General features: G+C 41.2%; 1 protein-coding gene across 2 annotated transcripts in view; it reads left to right on the top strand.

The window, feature by feature from the left end:
• CACNA1I (calcium voltage-gated channel subunit alpha1 I) overlaps window positions 1-23,583 on the top strand; it is a 181,014-nt gene that overhangs the window by 94,726 nt on the left and 62,705 nt on the right. For both annotated transcript variants that reach the window (XM_073000129.2, XM_073000128.2), the window contains exons 9-13: window positions 16,596-16,747; window positions 18,255-18,440; window positions 20,887-21,004; window positions 22,432-22,587; window positions 23,009-23,090. In XM_073000129.2, coding sequence (XP_072856230.2) covers window positions 16,596-16,747; window positions 18,255-18,440; window positions 20,887-21,004; window positions 22,432-22,587; window positions 23,009-23,090 — 694 coding nt within the window. The remainder of the gene's footprint in view (window positions 1-16,595; window positions 16,748-18,254; window positions 18,441-20,886; window positions 21,005-22,431; window positions 22,588-23,008; window positions 23,091-23,583) is intronic.

Here is a 23,583-nt window from a genome sequence, read left to right as displayed (position 1 = left end):
CAAGAAAGAAAGAAAGAAAGAAAGAAAGAAAGAAGAAAAAGACTAGGAAAAAGAGTGGGAATATCACTTGTAGGGGAGAGACATTAAGGAGTTTCAAAACCCTATGGATTTGGGTTATAGTGACTGAGTACTGGAATGAAGGACAAGAAAGACCGCTCTATTTCAGGAGAACTAATGTTTATGCTAGTCTCAGAATAAACATAGTTTTTCAGCATCTTCCAACTGATACTTTTGGCAATCTTTAATAAAACAAATACAGTACTTTGGCAATTTGAGATATACTTTTTATCATGGAGTAGTTATTAGTAGGGTAGTGGCATGCAGTTTTTAAGGCACATAGGTAAGGCTCAGAAATTTGTGCTGTCTTTTTTCTTTTAAGGAGTACATTTACAGGCCTTGCAAACATTATTTTGAAAATTAGTAGACAAGGTGCTAAAGAAGTTATATAAGTAAGTGTAGGAAATACAATTGTAATTGTTCTTATTTATAAAGTCACCTGGGCACCAGTGCAGAAAAATAACTGGATTTAAAAAGAACAAAGGCTGCCCTACAATCTGAACTGTGAAACCAGTGGGGTGGTGGGAGTGTGATTGCTAATCCATTACCTTTGATATTTCAGAATTTTTAGTCCATACAGTATCTTTCAAGGGTGGATTCAACTCATGCACTGTGGATATCCGTAGTATGGCCTTAAATAAGTTCAGGAAAATAATTTGAAAGTTATGTTAATAACAGGCAATTAATTCATGCAAATCAGCTGTGTTCTTCTGCATGCTATATTCCCCGAGTAGCTACCTGCACCCTGATGTAGGGTGCCTGCAGAAAATTGTTAATCTGGCTATTTTAATGAAAATTATACATCATAGCTCTGTGTAAAATGGTTGTATTTCTGGCTTGCAGTTAGAATTAATGATGCAAAGAATCTGAAGTAAGGATGTGTTAATGGCTCATAGAAAAGCATGCTGTCCTTCACACAAAGCAGCCACTCCTGCATAAAAGTTTACAAAACTGACATGAACCTGGTATATGTTCCCATAATTCTTATCGGATCACTGTAATGAGCTGTAGCTACCCTGACTAACAAACACATTACTAAGATACTGATTGAGCTGATGTTGTGACATATAATAGATGTCCTTTCCTTTCATTTTTTTTCAATAAGCAAATTTCTGTGTATAAAGAAGGTAATGGGTGCATATATGTAGGATGGAACTTGAGAAGCTACCTCAGATCAGATCGGTCCATCCATCATAGTAGTGTCTGCAGTGTTCATTCGGCAAGTGGCTCGCTAAGGTCGTCTGAGGCAGGAGCCCATTCCTGTCCCATCTATTGATACCAAGGACCTTTTATTCGCATTATGCACCCTATCATTGATCTGTGACTCCTCTGTAGTACGTACATAAAACTACAAAATACCAGTTGCTATCCCATGTGTAATCAACAAACCTTATTTTATTTGATCCTTGTTTTTGAGAAAACATCTGTAATACATTCTTGAATCCATCCCTGGATAGCCTGACATCGTACCTGTCCTTCATGGGACATGGTCTGTTGGAAAGTGATTCTGGGCCTTCCACCAGATCAATGTCTAGTCATGGTAGCACATGAAAATGCTTCATCACAACACCATACTTCGCATACACAAATTCTGCCTCTCAGAGTGAAACTATACAGGGAAAGCCTATACCCCAGGATTAACACATTTTCCCTCCAGCAGTGGGATTACCCAGCGGAACAGATGAAATGAGGGCAGAGTTTCTAAAAGCCATGGGAGATAATGGTATTAAAACTCTGACAAAGTTGTTTAATGTGATATATAACCCAAGGAAAAATTCCTGCAGAATGTTTGAGGTCCGTGTTTGTGACGAAAAAGCAAATATGAAAAAGGCAAATGCAAAGAAGTCATTGAATACTGAATAATTAGTTTAATGAGGTAAGTTATAAAAATCTTTCTTTGAATTAGACATGAAAGGATTAAAATAAAATGCAAGGATAATATATTCAATACACAGTTTGGATTCAAGTGGATCATTCTTTAGTTTAACAGTTTTTTTGTGGGAAAATGCTTGGATGTACAACAAGATCTATATCTATATCTATATATATCCGCCTCATTGATTTTGCAAAAGCTCTTGACAGAGTCCAACACCACAAATTAATAGAAATATTACATCAACTACATCTGCTGCCAGATGAAACATGTTTCTACCTCTAGATCTGAATACCCATTTCCTGTTTGAATCTACTCAATGATGCAAATGGCTTCTCCACTTCTAAAGAATATTTTCTACAAATCCATACTATCTTTTTTTTAAAAAAAAAACTTTGAAAAAGAATATTTGAAACAAGAAAAAGTGGCTTGGAGAAGGCTCTAAGCCAGTGGTCCCCAACCTTGGGCCTCCAGATGTTCTTGGACTTCAACTCCCAGAAATCCTGGCCAGCAGAGGTGGTGGTGAAGGCTTCTGGGAGTTGTAGTCCAAGAACATCTGGAGGCCCAAGATTGGGGACCATTGCTCTAAGCAACTGAGAGGTGGCTCTGTGGTTATCATGAGGGTTGGGCTGTCACAACCAATCTGAACGTCTTCATGAGAAGAATATAGTTTCCCAGGGCTTGAGAAAGATTTTGTGTATGACCAAGCAAAAAAAAAAAGTTCTGATGTGTGATGAGTAACCAGAGGAGCATTTATTCAGATCTTGTCTGCCTACTTGCACTCTCAAAATATTTTTCAGAGAGAAATGACATTGTACTAATGCTTTGTCTGATGATTGCCTTCTCCCACCACACCTTACACCCAGGCTTTTTTTATCCGTTTATTTTTAGTTTTGCTGTAATTGACTTTTGCATTTCTTTTATCTGGCATTAATGGTAAAGTTAAGGAGAAAGGTGGTGGCCAATAAATCCTCTGGTTAAAGAAGAGTATCCCTCAACTACTGAAGTGTAAAGAAGGATAGAACACATTTGTTTTGAACTACTACCTTTGGTTAGTGTGGTCAGCAGATAACTTAAATAAATAAATAAATAAATAAATAAATAAATAAATAAATAAATAAATAAATAAATAAATAAATAAATAAAAATGCGACAGTCAGCATGGGCGATGGCTGTTGTGGCTGTGGGATTGCAAAAGTTTGTCTTTCCTAAAAGCAAATGTTTTCTGTCCGTGCATTAGAAAATTCCTCATCATTCTCCATCAGACTATATTTTGCAAAAGGTTTGTTGTGAGCAAAAGGCCCATTTTAATGCTCCCTTGCATCTCTAACGACATACAATGGCTTGTCTGAAATCCTCTGTGTAACATTTAATAGTGTGTTTAGCAGTACTCCAAGTACTAAGTGAGGGTTTTCTCAATTGTCTTTGGTCTAGCTATGATTCAAATTTAGCTGAGCCAGTTCTCTGTTTTTACAATCTTGATGTTTCATAGCAATTTGCTGGCATAGGTGGATTGTATCACTTTGAATGTTCTTTGCCGTGTAAGGCTGCCCCACGTGAGTTATCCTTCAGCTCTATTCTTCATAAGTTACAGTACAGAGTATTTCTGCTCCATCAATTCCTATATTTTAAAAAGTCAGTACAGCCCAGCTACTTGTACATGGTAATAACAAGGGTCTGTGATAAAGCAGAACTGAAGCAGACCTTGGAAGAGTTAACTTTTTCTGGAGAATTCATCCAAATGTTGGAAGTTGGGAATTGCCATCCAGAAAATTTTCTCAATTTTCTCTCTGGTCTGAAGTTTCTGATTCTGTAACCATAAGAGACAAGAACTGTCAGTGATATTGCAAACTGGTGGTTGCCTGGGGATTTGAGGGTCCAGTCCAGTGGAATGGGGCAGGTGTATATGGGCCGAAAGATGGTTGGGAGTCCTTTCAGGCACAGTGAACATTGGAGGTACTGACAGTCAGGATGTGGGAGGGGAGACCATGCACGTAGGCAAAGAGCAATTGCCTCCAGAGGTGTTGGAATGGAAAATGGGGAAAAGTTCAAAGACTGGGTGGAAATCCTCAGGTTTGGCAAATGGAGCATTCCAGTGTGAACACGAGGCAGCAAAGCTGAGAGAGGGAATCCCTTTTGTTTGAGGCCTGCTAGGAGTCTTGTAGCTGAAGCGGCTCATGCACTGGGACAGTGGCATCTCACCCCATGCCCCAGTTACAAGAGGCCTCATCTTGGAGCAACTGTTTGGTGAATCTAGGCCCTACCTACAGCAAGATGAGCTGGCTAATTTTTGATGTTGTTAAAGAGCATCAAATTAGACATTATTTGATTAGGGATATATTTTTATTACCAGGGAGAGAGACCTGCAAAATTTTCCAGCTGAGGTGCCAAAATAAATTAAACTGATTAACTTTTAAAATTAATACATTTTACTACAATTATACTTCACCTTCCCAGAAAAACCAAGTAAACCAGATTTAAATATACAGTACAGTGGTGCCTCGCTTAACGGCAATAATCCATTCCAGGGAAATCACTGTTAAGCGAAAACGTCGTAAAGCGAAAATAAAAAGCCCATTGAAACGCATTGAAAACCGTTCAATGCGTTCCAATTGGCTAAAAACTCACCATCCAGCGAAGATCCTCCATACGGCGGCCATTTTCGGTGCCTGTATAGCGAGGAATCCATCCCTAAACACAGCGGGGAGCCATTTTAATTACCCAGTGGCCATTTTGAAACCGCTGATCAGCTGTTAAAAAAACATCGTTTTGCGAAGAATCAGTTCCCGAAGCAGGGAACCGATCATCGCAAAGCAAAAAAACCCTATTTAGACCATCATTTTGCGATCGCAAAAGCGATTGCAAAAACATCGTCGTGAAGCGGATTTGTCGTAATCATAAAGCAGGGCACGACTGTATACGCCTGGCCTTTGATACTACAGTGGTGCCTCAACTTACAAATGTCCCTACTTACAACCATTTCGAGTTACAACCAGCTCCGGCTGCAAAATTTTGCTTCTACTTATGACCGGAGCTTCCAGTTACAAACAGAAAAAGGCAGGGGGAAAAGGCGGGAAATTCAAATTTCTAACTGTAGGTGGCGACGAGGCTTCTTCTTTGTATATCTTTCACCCCAGCAGTTAGAGAGTGTGCATTGGAGGAGGCTTGGGACTGCCTCCTTCTGCTTCTGAGTGAGTGAGTGTGTGTGTGTGTGTGTGTGTGTGTGTGTGTTTGCAGGGAGGTTTCGGGCTACCTGGTAAGGTAAGGTGCTGTTTTCTGCTTTTTAAAAACTGTTCTGGGTGTTTTTGCAGTGTGGTTTTGAGCTGGGGGGTTATGTTTCTGTGCTGTGATGGGTCGGGGGGGTTGTTTGTTTGGGGTTTTTTCCCCATTTCTGATGGGTCTTGGGGGTATGTCTGGTTTTTGCCCCCCCATTTCCTGTGGGTCTTGGGGGATTGGTTGCTTTTTGGGAGGGTTCCCCATCTTCAATGGGTCTTGGGTGGTTTGGTTGGTTTTTGGCTTTCCTCCCATTTCCAATGGATCTTGGGTTTGATTGCTTTTGGGGGGTTCCCCCTTTCCGATGGGTCCTGCATGCTTCCCTTGTTTTGTCTTTGTTTTCTTTGCATTTCCGACCTGCCCCCTTTGTTCTCTGTCCATTTCCAATCTGCTCCATTTGTTTTCTGTGCATTTCCAATGGGTCTTGCAGGCTTGATTGTTTTTCTTCCCCCCTCCCCCTTCGGCTGGAAGGAATTAATCGCGTTTCCAATGAGTCTTGCAGTGATTTATATATATTTTTGGTGCTTTTTAAAATTCGGCCAGAACAGATTAATTGCATTTCAGTGCATTCCTATCGGAAATGGTGCTTCGATTTACGACCATTTCGGGTTATGTCCATCTTCTGGAACGGATTATGGTCGTAAGTCAAGGCACCACTGTACATGCTTTGACTTAAGGGAGGGCTCATGTAACACTTTTAAGTTCTGTGGGGCTGTTTGCTTACTTAGATATCTATTGATGAAACTTGCAAACACAATTTCACGACATGAGTCTTTTCTTCTTCACAGTTATATAACAGACGACATGAGCAATTAGAACAATAACAAAATGCTTCAATTTGTGAACCCAAGTCCTAGGCACAACACCAATGCAGAGGTTGCTTGTAGAGTTGCAAAGTTCAAGTGTCCCTTTGAATTCAAATTCAGATAAGAATCAAGGCATCTTCCTTAACTGAGTTGTCCAATACATAGAAGAATCAGCTCCACATGTGGAATAATCAAAACCCTAAAATGAAAAAGAATTTCAATTGTATGCAGTTCATGGATTCACTATGTGGATTCACCCTTCCAACACAAACATATAGGAATCATACCTAGACCAAGTTGGCAAGAGCTTTTGCAGTTTAAGTGGTGACAGCAGTTCTGGCCTCTTCAGTTTTCCTGCGCTTTCTGAATCAGATCTCTTACTCGCAACCTGCTCTTTTTTAGTCCCATCCCTTAGGGCTGAAGAAATGTTTCATAGGGGTTACATTCACAATTTGGTGTTAGACCTCAGGCAGCAAAATATATTGGGCCGTGCCTAGACCAAATTACACCCAGGATGAAGGCTGCAACGACATCATTCACATCCAGTCCTTTGGTGCATCTATAACACCAACGATATATACACACAGCACTGCTGCTCTTTGTTTTTTGCATGCTTCTTGAGATAGAAGTTGAACATGGAAAACGCCTTGCAACGTTTCTGCAGTAGGCATGATGATATAACTGACATTTGCTGACTAACCTGCCCACAGTCCTTGTTGTCTGTTTATGGATTACTGCTAGCAGAGAATCTGCTGTGAATCAGACAGTGTGGGCACAGCCTTTTAAAGAGGGTCGGAGTTGATTAGAACCTCTTCTATTGTCAAAAGCACTAATGCAGGCACCTATTTTTTTAAAAAAAACTATGCCAAACTGAGGGGAAATCAATATAAAAACATAAATCATCTTTTAAAAGGGGGAAATATGAGACTTAGGGAAAATTAAAGAAGCTGAATAGATCTCCTTTTGATTAGAAATGACGAAGGGCAGAGGACAATCAGAATAATCATTTATCAGTATATAAAAGCTATAGATGCAGGACATTGAAGTGGGCAAAAGTCATATCACTAAAGGAATATTTGAGGGGGATGGATAAAAGAATTGTTATCCAGTTTTAGGTGGGGACTGTCCTTGGCGGAAGACCAAGAAAATGAGTCCAGTGTGATACAATATACTGTAATTTATTGAAGCCCAGAAATATGCTATGCTTAAAGGCGAGCAGAAGCCCCTTGCAAAGACAAACACTCCTTCTTATAGGTTTCTTAGGCTAAACTACTTGGGGTGGAGGTTGGACAGTGCTGGCCCTCCCCAGTAAGTGTATCCCAACCTTATGTTGTCTAGGCTAGTGGTCCCCAACCTTTTTAACTCCACAGACCAGTTAGGGAAGGCGGGGCACCCCCACACTCGCATGCATGCGTGTAGTGGGTGCATGCTCACTCGTGTGCATGCATGAAGGAGCAGAGGGGCACTTGTGCAGGCACATGCATGAAGGGCAGGGGGCGCTCAGGGGCACATGCGCACATGTGCAAAGGGGCTGTGCAGGGGACAGGAGTGGGGGAGAGATCTGTCTCCACAGCCCAGTCTGGCCCAGGTGACAGACCAGCACCAGGCTGCAAACCAGGGGTTGGGGACCCTTGGTTTAGGCCCCTTCTCAAGGCCACCCTTCCTCTTCCCCCATACAACTACAGCAATAAACATTCTGAAAGGCATATATGAGAATAGGTACAGGCCCCAAGATTCACAACCCCCACAAAGGTACAGATAAGACAATTTCTAACTTGAAGGCTACATGATGGCCCTCAGCATAGTTACATGGCAAATCATAGTTATAAGGCTAACAGAGTTGTTTATTTAAAACAACTCATGAGAAGCAAAGAACTCATGGTAAGCCTGGGGATATATATACGGTTCAGGACTATTTATTGTTGTTGTTTAGTCATTAAGTCATGTCCAACTCTTTGTGACCCCGTGGACCAGAGCACGCCAGGCCCTCCTGTCTTCCACTGCCTCCCAGAGTTTGGTCAAATTCATGTTGGTAGCTTCGGTGATACTATCCAACCATCTTATCTTCTGTTGTCCCCTTCTCCTCTTGCCTTCACACTTTCCCAACATCAGGGTCTTTTCCAGGGAGTCTTCGCTTCTCATGAGATGGCCAAAGTATTGGAGCCTCGGCTTCAGATCTGTCCTTCCAAGGAGCACTCAGGGTTGATTCCTTTCAAAATGGATAGGTTTATTCTCTTTGCAGTCCAGGGGACTCTCAAGACTCTCCTCTAGTACCACAGTTCAAAAGCACAATTCTTTGGCGGAGGGAAGGGACACCCAAGATGGACAGGTCATAGTGGAGAGTTCTGACTATACGCCATCCACCTGGAGCAGGAACCAGCATGCCACTCCAGTATCTTTGCCAAGAAAATTCCATGAACAGAAACAAAAGGACTATTTATAGGACACCCATCAAAACAACACTATGTTAGGGGCTTTGAAAAGGGCTCAATTCAAGCCAGGGTTCACTAGAACTTAGTCAACAGAACCCTTTTAAAGATCTCTGTCAGAGCCTGGCTGTGAAGATTATCAAGTGATTCAGAAGATGAGGGTGGCTTCCAGGTGGTGTGTGTCTTTATTTCAGAGCTTGGAAAAGCTCCCAAACACCCCCAACCAGGTGTAGTTCTGAAAGTAACTTGTCCTGCTCTGTTTTACTTTATCTCTAAGGCCTCTGGCTGCACGTGGCTCACTGGCTGTACAGATCCCACTGCCCCTTTTATCTCAGCAATAGCCTTATGAATTACAGCAAGCTGACAGCTAGTAAGGGATCCATTGTCAGGAAATGAGCTTCATAGCTGAGAGGGAATGTGAAAATGAGTTTTTGCAATCCTAGTTGAATTCCTTCCCTCCACGATGCTACTCTGGGGGCAACTGCTTGCTTAGCCTGTTTGTGGGTTTCCTGGAAATATCTAGCTGGGCACTAGAGACAAGATGGTGAACAGGCAAATTGAATGTTACCCCATCAATGGTATTGGGATAGGCCCTCCACAATAGGAAATATGGTGAAATATTTTCGGGAGACAGAAAATACACAGCTCACTCCTGCAATAGAGTGGGAAAGTTGGAAAATTTGTGAGGAATTGCCCCCACTTGTTCACCGCATCTACTACTTGAGGTGACCACCTCACCTGTCTAATGGTACAGCCAGGCCTAATCATTACAACAATACCCATTTAAATATTTGAAAGGGTGTTGTACAGAGGAGGGGCCAGATCTGTTCTCAATCATCCCAGAGTGTAGGACACACAACAATGGGCTCATGTTACAGGAAGCCAGATTTCAGTTGAACATCAGGAAAAATTTCCTAACAGAGCAGTATGGCAATGGAACTAATTGTCTTGAGAGGTGGTGAATGCTCCAACACTGGAGACATTCAGAAGAAATTTAGACAACCACCTGACAGATATCATTTGATTTGTATTCCTGCACTGAGCAAGGGGTTAGACTTGATGGCCTTGTGGATCCCTTCCAACTTCATTATTCCATGATTTACTTCCTGGCATACAAACTCATTTCAAAGATAACAGCAATTGGAATAAGCAATAGATCTTTTCCAAGGGACTAACATTAAAGCAACATTTCAAATTTGTCACATGAGAGAGTTTCAATTCAGTGTTTGTCTGGCTTCCCCTTGCCTCCCCTGTTTTTGTATTTACCAATAACGTTTATTTTGTTTTTTTTCTTCTCTCATTAAATTGTTAAAATTTTCTTCTCTTCCTATCTGCCCTCCCTCGCTCCCTCCCTCTCAGCCTTCTGTCTCCCCCTTTCCTCCTCTCACCCACCTCCCCCAGTAGGATATTCTCTGGGGTGACGGATGGCCCATTAGGAAAAAAAAGATGAACCTGTGTGCACTTGACTAGAGAAACAGATGTCAAGCAGGAACAGAGACTGAGCAGGAACAGGTGACCTATTCCATAAGACAGAGACAAGCATGACTTTTTAAAAAATCTATTCCATGCTATGTCACAGAAAGAGCAAGAGAAGAGATGCATCAGAGGGAGTAAGGGGAACAACCCACTATTGTATTCTGATGGCACTTTACATTTCCCATTATCTCTGACATAATCTCTCATTTTGGAGATCTCAGCTTTTTCTCATTTTCTGGAGAAGTTCTCTAACAGTGAGTTTGTATATGCAGGTCTGGGCTCATTTTCATGTCTGTCATGATCCCCATCACATAGTCAAGCACACACCCAACTAGATCAACTGATTATCTGGACATCTGGTAGCAAAATAAGCCCATTTAGCCCATTTGCATGTGTATGTCTCTCTGGAGGCAACTTCGTGGAAATGACAAATGTGCTCCAAATTGGGAAAACAAAGCCCAATTTTAGAATCCTTTCTCGCAATCCATATTAAGTATTGTAAACATTCATCAGTTGCTAATTTGTTTTATCCAAGCCAAGCATCATCCTGTATTGCCCCTTCTGTTGTGGTTATCTCATTTGTCTTGTCTGCTGAGTATTGTCTGAGCTCTATTTTGAGCTTGCGATCACTTCACCGCTTGGCACATTCGTTGTGACTGAGACTGCTATGTGAGATACTGTTGCATAAACATACATTTCTTTGACTTAGTAGCACTGTTTTTGTGAATGTGAGTTCTTTTTAATTGAATAAGTGATTAGAGGTGGCCCACCACTACACCATATGTTAAGAAAGGTGGCATGTAAATAACATAAATACATATATATAATTCAGTGGTTTAGGTATCTGGCTGTGGAGCCAAAGGTTGGGAGTTCGATTCCCAGTAGTGCTTCTTTGGCAAGGGCTAGACTCAACGATCCACATAGGATCTTCCAGTCTGCAGTTCTAAGATGATGACGACATACATACATACATACATACATACATACATACATACATACATACATACATACATACATACATACATACATACATACATACATACATACATACATACATACAATTCCAGCATTGGTGTACTAATCAATGACCCCTGTTTATTTTATTACCATTCATTATAATTTATTCATGACTGTTATAGAGGTTTTCTCTCCTTGGCCCCCTCTTTGCTAGGGGACAGAGAGCCCCACATATTTAACAGTAACTGCCACAATCCTCTCTTTTACCTTTTCCTTTTCTCTCTCTCTCTCTCTCTCTCTGTCTCTGACGTCTACATTGGCTTGGGCATGTTGTAAGAATGGCTGATGGTCGGATTCCAAAAGACCTCCTGTATGGAGAATTAGTTCAGGGAAAGCGCCCCAGAGGGAGATCACAGCTGCGATACAAGGATATCTGCAAGCGGGACCTGAAGGCCTTTGGAAATGGATCTCAACAGATGGGAAACCCTGACATCTGAGTATTCAGCCTGGAGGCAGGCGGTGCATCACAGCCTCTCCCAATCTGAAGAGACCCTAGTCGAGCAGGCCGAGGCAAAGATGCAGTCCTGAAACCAGCAAAATCAGGGAGCTAGACAGGGTACAGATTGTATTTGTCCTCATTGTGGAAGGGGTTATCACTCTCGAATTGGTCTTCTCAGCCACACTAGACGCTGTTCAAAGTTTTCCATGCAGAGCACGATACCATAGCCTCTCGAGACTGAAGGATGCCTAATCTCTAATCTCTTTCCCTCTGTACAACAGGCAGATAGGGTGATTCTTTGTACAGAATATGTTTTCCTCCCTGTGACCAGGAGACCAGCTAAACAAGTCGTAAAAGCTTCTCTTCCCTTATCAGACATGTAGACCTCTGGTTTGTGTGCAGAGCATGTAAAGGCACTGGGCAGGCTGGATTTCATCTATGAAGTACTTAAACTTTACATTTGTACATACACTGTAAAAATCTTATTAAGACAATCTATAAATGTTGGGCTTCATCTCTGGAAAATAACTTTAGTCAGTGAGTAAAATGTGTGCAAACGTTGTTTGAACATCCAACACAGCAATAAAACAAAACAGAACATTTACTCAGGCGTCTATTTAGATTGTCCCTAAGTTATTCAGAAGCATGCAGTTCTCCTTGTGTTCTCCTACCACACTCCTAGCAGGAAGCCAGGTGTCTGATGGTCCCCACATTCCACAGCAAGGCAAAGAAAAATAAAACTTTTCCTAGGTAGACAGATTAAAGACCCCTGAACAAACCTGATCCACTAATACAGTGGACCCTCAACTTAACGGAATTAATCCGTATTGTAACAGTGGCTGCAGGTCGAAAAGTCTGTAGGTCGAGGCTCCATTGACCTACAATGCAGTGAAAACCGATTAATCCGTAACCGGCTGTTTTTGTTCCATTTTGGTGGGTTTTTTTTTTTCCAGTCTGTAGGTCGATTCTCTGGCTGCAAGTCGAACCTAAATTATGCGGCCAGAGAAGTCTGTAACTCGAAAAGTCTGTAAGTTGAGCCGTCTGTAAGTCGAGGGTCCACTGTACCTGTGATTCTGTGAATCATTAGCTCCACCATCACTATCTGTAACATGATATTAACAATTTCTCAGCATTGTGCCAGCTTGTAAGTGAGTGACAAACAACTTTTAGTGAACAGCGCTACACAATAGCACGGCTGAATCTGTTGGCAGGCCATTATGTCAATTGATGTTAATGATTTATGTCCCATCCTTTCCCTCAGGAGAAATATCACTAGGTCCAATAAGCAGAACTCTCCTTGGTCTTCCTGCTCATGCAATGACTTGCTGCAAGAGCATTTACAGAGGATAGATATCCTATTCCTCCTTGAACGAGCCATTATTGCTGCTGGGTACACTCCATTGGCAGAATGGAGAGTGGGCAGGGTTGGAGTTACTGTCAGCACACCACTGACACTGTAACAGTCAGCAGGATTCCTCTCCATAGGTTTACTCGAGGGTGCATGGTTGAGCTGCAGTTCTGTGAACAATTGTTTCATTCTACAAAAGGACTGGGCAGGTAGCTTTGGGTGGTTTTCTGGTGATGCAGTGTTGAGGAGTGATGTTTTGAGACATCAGAAACACTTGCTCCGCCATTGTTCTCTCTAGTTGCCCCCAAGTAGTTTTTGCAAAGCAAGGTGTGCTGTTTATATATTGCCCCATAGCTCTTAAAGCACCCTGCGGGTGGTTTATAATTTAATTATGCAAGGCACATATTGCCACCCCACAGAGAGCTGGGTACTCAATTTACTGACCTCAGAAGGATGGAAAACTGAGGCAACTTTGAGCTGGCTACCTGAACCTATAGGGACTGAACCCAGGTCATGAACAGAGTCTTGATTGCAGTACTGCAGTTTAACCACTGCGCCATGAAACCTCAATTTTATTTTTAAAAAACTAACTATTGACTCTAGTGCTAGATTACATTATCATTGCGTTCATACACTATTAGCACTAGATCACCTCCACACAGACAAACTAAGATAAAAATCAATATAAAATTTAAAAATCTCTGATAGACTCCAATGCTTCCATGGTATGTGTGTATGTTTGCATGTATATGGAGAACTTTGGAAAACTGTTCCTTTTCCTGTATCACTGTGCAACTCTAAACAGTCCCAACAGTTTGACAGCAGAATATAAAAGAAGAGCTGGAGACTGGAAGAGGGCATTATCAAAGGACATGGATTGAACTGCATCAGATTGAGGGGCCAGTATGGACACTGACACCAAAACAACCCAGGGTATTTTTCTGGTCACCGATACTGAATGCAGTCACAAAAGAGACTGTGAATCAAGCAATGCAAAGCCGAACCAGAGCAATTTGGTTTGCCAATTTAGTTGCACCCTTAACTGTGAGTAAATATGCCTAGGGTTGCAATGCTAGTTTCCATGTTTCATCTTTTGTCTTTCAGGTCTTCTGCTATTAGTCAGATATAATTATATGCAGAAATGGGGTCTTCATTTCTCTCACATATGCATACACACATACTCTTGCAGGTGAGGGAACTGGCAGTTTTAATAAAGTCTTCTGGCATACGAAAGATATAGAATTGTTTTCCCACACACCCTTTTTGTCATAGTCAAATTAGCATGAAGTCCTCCCTGATCACGGTAAAGGGATGGGAACAAATTGGGAGGCTGCAGAAAGAAAAAAATATTTTATTTTTTCATAATGCAGGATTTTGGACAGCAGGTGTCAAAACCACTTGGCCTAAGCGAGCAGATGATTGTCTGGGACAAAGTGCTGAGGAACCGAAATGGAGATTTTGGAGAAAGCATAGGAGGGCAGGTGGCCAGACTATTTGTTCTGTTACTTCTTTCAAATTTGTAAAGACACAATTAAGCAGAATTGTATTATTCCATCCTAGTGAGTGGATGTTCTTTGCACCTTCTGGAAGAACTGTGACATAACAATCCCCAGAATAGGGCACTGAGCTTCGTACATAATCACAGTCTTTGCTGGAAGAAATTTTGTCAGGACTAGTCATGCCTTCCTGGAAGGATGCCTCCATTCCAGATGTCTGTTCCCCTGTAATAAAAGGACTGCTCTACTATTCTTCTTGGGACAGATCTTGTAATCCAGAGTAACAGAGGCCCTGCCTTCCTGATCTCACGCTACTTCTGATTCGTACTTTCTTCATGGTCTTTCCTGTTCCTTGTCACATTTAGCAGGCTGCTTCTCTCTCTTGTCTGATCCCTTGCACGCCAGGATGGCCCAGAGCAATAGACCACTGCCAAGAGAAAGTTGTGTGAAAACCTGAGCAGGTTGCTGTCTGTGGAATTCTGGGAGTGATCGTCCAAAAATACAAATCTGCACATTTCTAGTATGCATGGTTCAGACAAAGAGGAGGTTTCAAAATTACTGAGAAGATGTGTTCTTTCTATTCCTGCAAATTGATTTTTTAAAAGAAAAATATTAATATTATTATTTCACATTAAAGGAATCAGGAAGCTTTGATAGAACAAAATGAAATCCTTTAAAATGTTTAATTAAAAATAATAATAAGCTCCTGTATTACCAGGAAATGTCATCCATAGCAAGAATCACAATATCCTGTCCACATGCAGTCAATGGTAGAGATGGTGAGGATAGTGTCTGAATGATTAAAATATCAAGCACACAAAAAGAAAGAAAAGGAAGGAGTGCAATATTCTTCAGCATATACCAGTGATCATTATAAAGATTCAAATATTGATGCAAAATACCATTACACATGGAGAAAGAATCCATAAAACAGAAATGTGGCAACGTAATAATGAATATCTTAAAATCCATCATCAAAGAGGGTAATGCTTTTATTCTGCAATCACTCTCTTTCATTCATGAATTTTATGGAGGCTCCAGATAATTTCTTCCATCTATTATACTTCTACATTTTCTTACTTCTTCCATCTTTTTTGTTTCTATAGACACAGATGCACACAAAATCCATTAAATAACTAAAAATTCATAAAGGAAGAAAATATGGAGTACATGATGACCTTTCATTAGCAGTAAGGAGCTGTTCACCTGGAAATACTCAGCAATCATAATAATATAGTATTACACCTCAATTGCAGGGAAATGAGAAAACTAACAATGTGAGGGTGCAGTCAAACAGAGATGTAGGATTGCATTTGACTGCACTGGAAAGAGTCACTTGGCTAGGAACAGTGTCCCTTAGAATACCCCTTCTTAGGCACATGGGAGTCGTTCTCATCCAGGTCTGATAAAGAGTAGTTCTGCAGAATCAGGCTGGTTCCTGATTTCCTGTACATCATCTGATCACCAGAAAATAGCTCACAATGGACTGTGCCACAAGGAATCCAAAACACAGGATATATCTCCATCTGATCATGCCCTACATCCAAAATATATCAGCCAGAATCCTGTTGGTATTCTACAGCATCAATCAGAAATGTTGCAAACAATGTGCATTATCTTTCTGGCTCTTCGTCACATGCTCATGCATGCTCAGTTTGTGTAATTGGTTGAAAACTTGGTTGCATACTCAGATGCATGGCAGATGGACAACAAACTATGAAGACTGCTTGCACAAATGCCTTACATGTGTGGTGTTTCCGAATCAAATTTTAACCAGGAAAACAAGAATGGGAAGTTTGTGCAACTAACCCCTTCATTTCTGAGCTTTATTCTAGCAGTAAGATTAAAATTGTATAGACAAGGTTCTTCAGCATACATAAAAGTGTTTCAGTGCAAAAACCTGACGAAAACTATTTCAGATTCCTAATGGATACTGACCAGTATGTATCTCATGTATCCTTTTTGATAAGTATCAGAATTCAGGACACTAAAAATGAGACACTTTCACCTACCGTCATTGTGATCCTCACTTATTCCTTGGCTTCTTTTAACTCCAAAGTACATTACAATTCCTGTAGCTTCATTTCTCCATTGCATATGTAGGTGCTCACTCTGAAATAATCAGTGTTAAAGAATAACTGTAAAACAAGGAGTACTGTAGTGGTGGAAAGAAAGACCAGCCTAAAATAAAAAATAGGAGAGCAATATTTGAAAGTGGTGGCCATGCAAAAGATATACACTTATTGAGTATAAAGGGGGGGGGGGGACTCTGAGAATCCTTTCTCAACCATGGTGATCCCCTGCCTTGCATCTCATGTCTTGGATTTGAAGTTTCGTAAAAACTGATTTAAATTACTTGGTTTATTTCTTTCTTCTTGCAGCCAGAGGAGCTGACCAATATTTTAGAGATCTGCAATGTTGTCTTTACCAGCATGTTCGCCTTGGAGATGATCTTGAAACTTGCTGCCTTTGGCCTCTTCGATTATCTTCGTAACCCCTACAATATTTTTGACAGCATTATCGTCATCATCAGGTAATGATAACCAAAAGCCCAGAGATGGGAAATGATTCAGGTTTTGGAACACAACTCTCAGAAATTTACAGCTGGCCAAGCCAACTGTGGGATGCTGGAAACAGAAGTCCAAAAACAAAAAGCTTTCCATCACGGTCAAAACTAGAAATGGGAACTTTGTATTTGTACCTCAGGGATATAGATAAAACTGCAGCACCACAGGTGCTGTGGGCGCCCAGTTCCCTCACACAGAACCAGCCGACTCACTCACTGGGCTCTGCGTGGTGCTGTGGCGCTCCTTCAGCATCAGTGTGCCAATCCCAGGAGGAGGACATTCCCTGCCCCCCGACAGCTGACCACTTTGGTGCAGAGGCCAGATGGGGAGTCTCCCCACTCAGTTGATGGGTGGTCGGCTGTGTAGGGGGGAGGAAGCCAGCCGGGCTCCTGCTGGGATTGGTGGACACCACTGAAGGAGGACAGCAGTGTCACAAAGAGCCCAATGAATAGACTGACTGGTTTTGGGAGAAGGAATTGGGTTCCCACAGCACCTGTAGCATTGTGGTTCATATTCATATCTCCAAGATATGAATAAAACGTGCCTATAAGCAAAATATGGAAATATTCTTCCCTTAACTTCCCTCTATGAAAAGACTTTCAGCTAGGAAAAAGAGGAAAAGTGAACTGAACTGTTCTAGCTAACCTTCCCCCCCAATTTCTTTCTCAATAATATTCTTGCGGGTGAGAAGCAAATAAGTAGAGTCATCATCTACCCAATGTATTACAACCCCTGCAGGCATACCCTACAGAGAGGAAGCAATTCCAGATGGGGCCTCCATCATGCCTTGCTGATTTCTTGAATTTCATGGGGGTTTTGTCACCTTTCTGTCATCACCTACCCTTGTTTCTCCACCTATTCTTCCATCTTTTTCTCATCATGGAAAAACTGTTGAGAAAAAGAAGGAATAGCTCTACTATGCTATCTAATTGCTAACTTGAGGGGTTCTTTATGTGGAAACTCCCCCATAAGGTTCATACAGACATTGTATTGCTGACAAACAGAGGCGATTGCTTCACATTTCACAGGCACCAGTACAACACAGACACATTCATTCACCTACACACCCAAACACACACAGAGACAAATCACATGGTAAAGTAAGTGAAATGTGTATTTCCTGCTATTATAATGCGTTCTCCCTCACCCCCCAGGTGTGCTGTTCCTTCAGATCTTTGCCTATAGTGGTCAGATTTGCAAATACAATCTGTGTTTACAGTACCTTCTGGTGACCAATCACAAAATAAAAGCTAGCTAATCTGCAATATTCAGGGAGAAACAAACCCATTCTAGGATAAACAGACATCTACCTCTTGAGTGAGCTCTCCTTCTAAACAAGGTCCTGAGCCATGCAGTCTGAGCCTGTTTATAATTTGCTTCTCATCCCTTCAAAATAATATATTTCTATTTGCTTTCTCAAAATCTTGCTCTGATCCTTGCTGTCTTTCTCTTCATTTTCTTTCTGGTCTGTAGCATCTGGGAGATTGTAGGCCAAGCTGATGGGGGCCTATCCGTCCTGAGGACATTTCGTCTACTGAGGGTGCTGAAGCTGGTGAGGTTCATGCCTGCTTTGCGGCGTCAATTGGTGGTGCTAATGAAGACCATGGACAACGTGGCTACCTTCTGCATGCTTCTCATGCTCTTTATATTTATCTTCAGGTGAGAAGAAGGGAATCTTCCTAAGGAAAGATTGAGAGAATGTCTTTTAAAATACATGAAAACTAGAGCATTAATCAGTCTGAAATCTGTTTTGCTTGACTTTGCTTGACCTCTGCACCTTCCATTCAGCTATTCTGTGCAATTAATTAAACTAGCCTAAGTGAGCTAGTTTAATGGGAATATTGCACAGGAGCTGAACAAAATAAAAATAAAACATCAGGAAAACAACACTTGAAAAGACAATTAAGGGGGTCAAAATGCATTTAAAATAACAGCTCAGGAAATCGAGCTTTCGTTGTCTTAGTGTTTTAACAGCCTGCTGTAGTTCTATGCATCAGGTTTGATGTTCAACCTATTCAAGGATGAGTGGGTTTTTTCTTCCTTTCCTGAAAACAGGGTTAATAATAGTGAGAACAAGTTCCCAGTCAACAGAAGTCTGGGATGATTGGAAACAGGACAAGTCATCTTCTAAACTAGAACTTGGGAAAGCACCCCTCCAAGTCCATCTGTGAAGCACTGACAGCCCCCCAAGCCCCATTATTTACTTTACTCTCTACCACAGGGATAGGTGAATCTGAGAAGTCCACAGGCCAATTTTCTGCCCTAGACATGTTCTGGGGGGACTCAGAGTTTGTCCAAAATGCTTTTTTTTAATGCAAAGAATGAAACTGGAACTGGCTGAAAGCTCATTTCTGTTTTTGGACAAGGGGTTATTTTGGGGTGTTGAACAGTGAATGCATGGGAGGGAGGCTGTGAACTATTTTGAAGGTGAATGTCCACTCCTGGAGGCATCTAAAAACTGCAGTCCAGCTTTTGCCAGAATAAAAGAGAGGACAACTGGGGGCTTACAAGCTCCTGTGTAGGCTCACTTTGAGGCCCCAGGGCCTTGCTTCACAGTGGGCAGTTCCCAAACTAGGGTCCCCAGATGTTCCTGCACTAAAACTCCCAGAAGTCTTCACCAATAGCTGTGCTAGCCAGGATTTCTGGAAGTCGCAGCCGAAGAACATCTGGGAACCCAAGGTTGGGAACCACTGCTCTAGGGGGTAGGAGGGGCAATTTCACAATATTTTCAGCATTTTTGTTGTGTTTTAGGGATGCAAGGGGCTTTCTACAAAACTGGAAATTACTTTTTCAGAGCAAATATGTCAGGCCAAGAACCTGAGGCCCCAAGCCTGAACATACCTCACCAACATCTGAGAGTGGGCATCTGTTGGCACCCAAACTTGTGGAAGGTGTCCTCTGCTGTCCTAAAGTCATTGCCATATAGCGAATCCTCTCCTCTTCCCCTTTCTGCTCTATCTACTCCATCTTCCTGTCAACTCCTCTGTCCTAATTATGTTAATATTTCCTACATCTCCCCACTTTCAAGCTCAAATCCAAAATAAGATTTATACATTTTATTGATTTAACATATTTTTGCCCCACCTTTCCCCTTAAAAAAAAAAAACCAAGGTGGCTTTATTATACCAGGGATAAGCAGAAGATAGAATAGGCTCTACTAGTAGGTCTCTGGATGATTTGTAGAAGAATTTGCCACAGTTTTTAGTCTAAACTTTTTAATAACAACAATAAAAAGGCTATCTCCACTGTCAGTTACACTTCTGAAAATGAAGGGAAGGGAAATGAATTTTTATATGAACACAATGTTAGTTCAGTTCTGATGGGTAAAAGAAATTGTGTTCTGGCTGCTGAGAGGGCACCCTATTCTTTCTTTCTACTAGTTCCATCAGCCTCAAACCAGGAGGTAACTCCAGTTGATGGACTTCGCCAAAATTGCTTTTGTGTTGCTCTCATGTAAATGTCTAATATGTGTAACAGTCCATTTGGGCAATGTAAACTACAGTACCCCCATGGAAATAGTAAAAGAGGTTTTCTGTATCCAGGGGCAGAATCCTACTGGTATTCACATAAAAGTTCCATAACATGCTGCAACTAATTGTGGCTAATTGACAAGATTTGAGAATGCCTCTCAGTTTTGTGCCCAGACATGCACTCAGCTGTACAACCGGAGATGCTCTGACACTTTAGCAATTAGCTGCAGTCTTTTCTTCTCATCTTTGTTAATCATGTTTATATAAAAACTGTGGATTACTGCAATCTGTCATGTTATATGTTGCTGTAACAACAACTCACCTTTCATTTATCTTCCTGTTTGTGTTGTGTGTTTCAAAGGTATCAGAAATGGTCAAGTTTTACTTTGATTTAATTATCCCGTTTTAAAAAATGAATAAGACTATATGGAGAAATTGGTGAACTATTAAAAAAACACTGAAAACCCAAAGGTGGGGAAATAGCCAGCTTGGGCTATAGAGGAGTCCTTCTTCACAGACTTGTAGCCATAGTATAGAACAACCACAGACATTGTCCTGAATTCATCATCAAATAATAGAACAAGAAGAGTCTAATCGTTTTAAATGCTGTACAAAATACATTTTCTTCCCCACAGCATACTGGGAATGCACATTTTCGGCTGTAAATTTAGCCTCAGGACCGACACAGGCGATACGGTCCCTGACCGGAAGAATTTTGACTCCCTTCTGTGGGCCATTGTCACTGTATTCCAGGTTAGTCCAAAAAGGAGGGCAAGGGGGAAAGGGATCGGGATAGGACCTCCTAAAACAAATCGTTATAAAGAAAGAATGGCCTTTGTGTGGTCAGTTCGGTTGACATAGCGCTATGTATAACCATTTGAAAATCCGTATTAGGATACTCACTTCATTAGGCCATCTTAAAGGTTACAAACAGTGAGCAAGCTCTGGAGAGTTCGTCATCAGGCAAGGGGTTAAGAAAACAGGTTCAGGATGAGGAAAATAGAGGAGAAAACAAAAGCTGATGTTGAAGTCATGATGTCAGTATAGAATGAAGCAATGAGGAAACTGATTACTTTCCTATTTTTAAAAGTATAAAATATGGCTATTACTCAGAGCTGTCTCTATTCTAAGATTGAAATGTGTGCATCCCTTGGTAGAGGAAAATGGAAAACATTTGCTTCGGGTTTTTATCCTTTAATTCTTCACTGCAGTTTGAAGTTATCACATTATTTGAAAGAACCCAATATGTACGTCTGCAACTTCCTCCCACATTTCACCCTAAGACTTTGAGCTTGCAGGCTTCATAACTTCAACATCAAGTTAGCTTTTTAATTTTACTTCCACTCTCTGCTTTTTTTTTTTTTGCACTGTCTTGTCTAATGAAGAGATATAGAGATCTCAAAGACTTTCACATAGTTTGTGACCTTTCAGTTGGCTTACTAAAGGTATTATCTTAATAGTGGATCATGGATTTTTCCCCATATGGCCAACATGAGCACTTCTGCTTTATGATTAACAGTAGTGCAGTAGGACCACAGTATGTTTGTATATATGTATGTATGTATTTACATTTATTTCCCACCCATCTAGTAGCTGGGCTATTCACAGTGTTCGCAGGGAATTGGTTTCAAGTTGCCACCACCGTCCCTTGCAGATGCTGGTAATCACAGATATAGAGAACCATATATATAGTATAGTCTCTGGTTTATTCTAGTGACCAGTTCTGGTAACAGATTTTGAAAACAGACATTTTTTGGTTTTTTTATTTAATATTTTTAGGCAATGGATAAGCAAAACTGCAGGTACTGATCATGTAAATACGGAAGTCCTACTGTGCTATTAGAAGGGGATATACACACAGAGCATGCCAGCTCTTGTAACCTACTAATATTCATAAGAGTAGCTATACTTGCTATAAGAGACCCACATGGTGTCTGCTGTTTTCCAGTGATCTGTGAATGATAACTCTCTAGATTTCAGACAGTGCTTGTGGCATTGGCACAGAACAACACATCCAGATGCATCTCATAACCAAATAAACCAGAAAGGTTCACGTATATGAATGAACTCTTGAAGACAGACATTGTCAGAGATAGTTTTCTATTAATTATTGCATTTGTTTAACCTTGCCATTCCTTTCTTACTTATCTGGCTTTAGAAGGTTGAGTTTTCTCTTCCAGATCTTGACTCAGGAGGACTGGAACGTTGTGCTCTATAATGGCATGGCCTCAACCTCACCGTGGGCATCCCTTTACTTTGTGGCTCTCATGACCTTTGGCAACTACGTTCTCTTCAATCTGCTGGTGGCCATCCTAGTGGAGGGATTCCAGGCCGAGGTGAGTTGCTATAGTAACTGCTTTCAGGGAACTAGGCCTTTGGGGGAAAGAGATGGCCTGAGAGGGTCTTCTTCAACTTATGCTTTTCAACTGTGTTGGAGTACAATTCTCATCATCCCCAGCCAGCAAGACCATGGTTCCTGTTGACTAGGAATAATGAAAATTATAATACAACACAGATGGAACAATCCAAGTTGAATTATAAGACATGTATCTTTAAAAAGCTACAAAAGTCCATGTCCTTAGAACTACATGAGATTCATTTCTCCCATCCAATGGCATAATATCCAATTATTTCTATTAAGGTCTATGTCTTGACTTATACTTCCTCTGCAAAGTGCTGGAATTGCAAGGAAACATCTCCCTTGCTCTCATGATGCTCAAAATTCCCAGGTCTTTGCATTTATTTTCCCCAAAACAGGGTGATGCTAACCGGTCTTATTCCGATGATGATCAGAGTTCATCAAATACTGAAGACTTTGACAAGTTCCAGGACAGCTCAGGTAAGAACAAGGAGCATATTAATTCTGCACATCTGTAACGGCAATAAATAAATAAATGTTCAATAAATAAATTATGTTCCATTTCCCAAGTTGGATTTATCACTGAGCCTGAATGCCCACATTTTGGCAGTGGCCACGAGTGCCTTTGCATAATGAACACTAGTTCACCAGCTGCGCCCCTTTCTGGAGAGATCTGATCTGGCCACGGTGACACATGCTTTAGTTACATCTCAGTGGGATTACTGCAATGCATTCTACATGGTCTGCAATGCATTCTGGAAAGTGTCAGGGAACTTGTCTGAAATGCAGCAGCCAGATTGCTAACCAAGGTTGTTCACACAGATGACACACAACTCCCCTGTTGCAGCAGCTTCACTGGCTGCTGATCCATTTCCAGGCACAATTCAATGGATGGTTGTGCCTTACTGCTTTGAATGTGTTTTTAGTGTTGCTTTTGTTAACCATTTCTTAGAGTGGTATTTGTTTGATCCTT

Source organism: Pogona vitticeps, chromosome 5, assembly GCF_051106095.1.
Source record: "Pogona vitticeps strain Pit_001003342236 chromosome 5, PviZW2.1, whole genome shotgun sequence".
Classification (NCBI taxonomy): Eukaryota; Metazoa; Chordata; class Lepidosauria; order Squamata; family Agamidae; genus Pogona; species Pogona vitticeps.
This window is presented reverse-complemented; position numbering and strand designations above follow the sequence as displayed.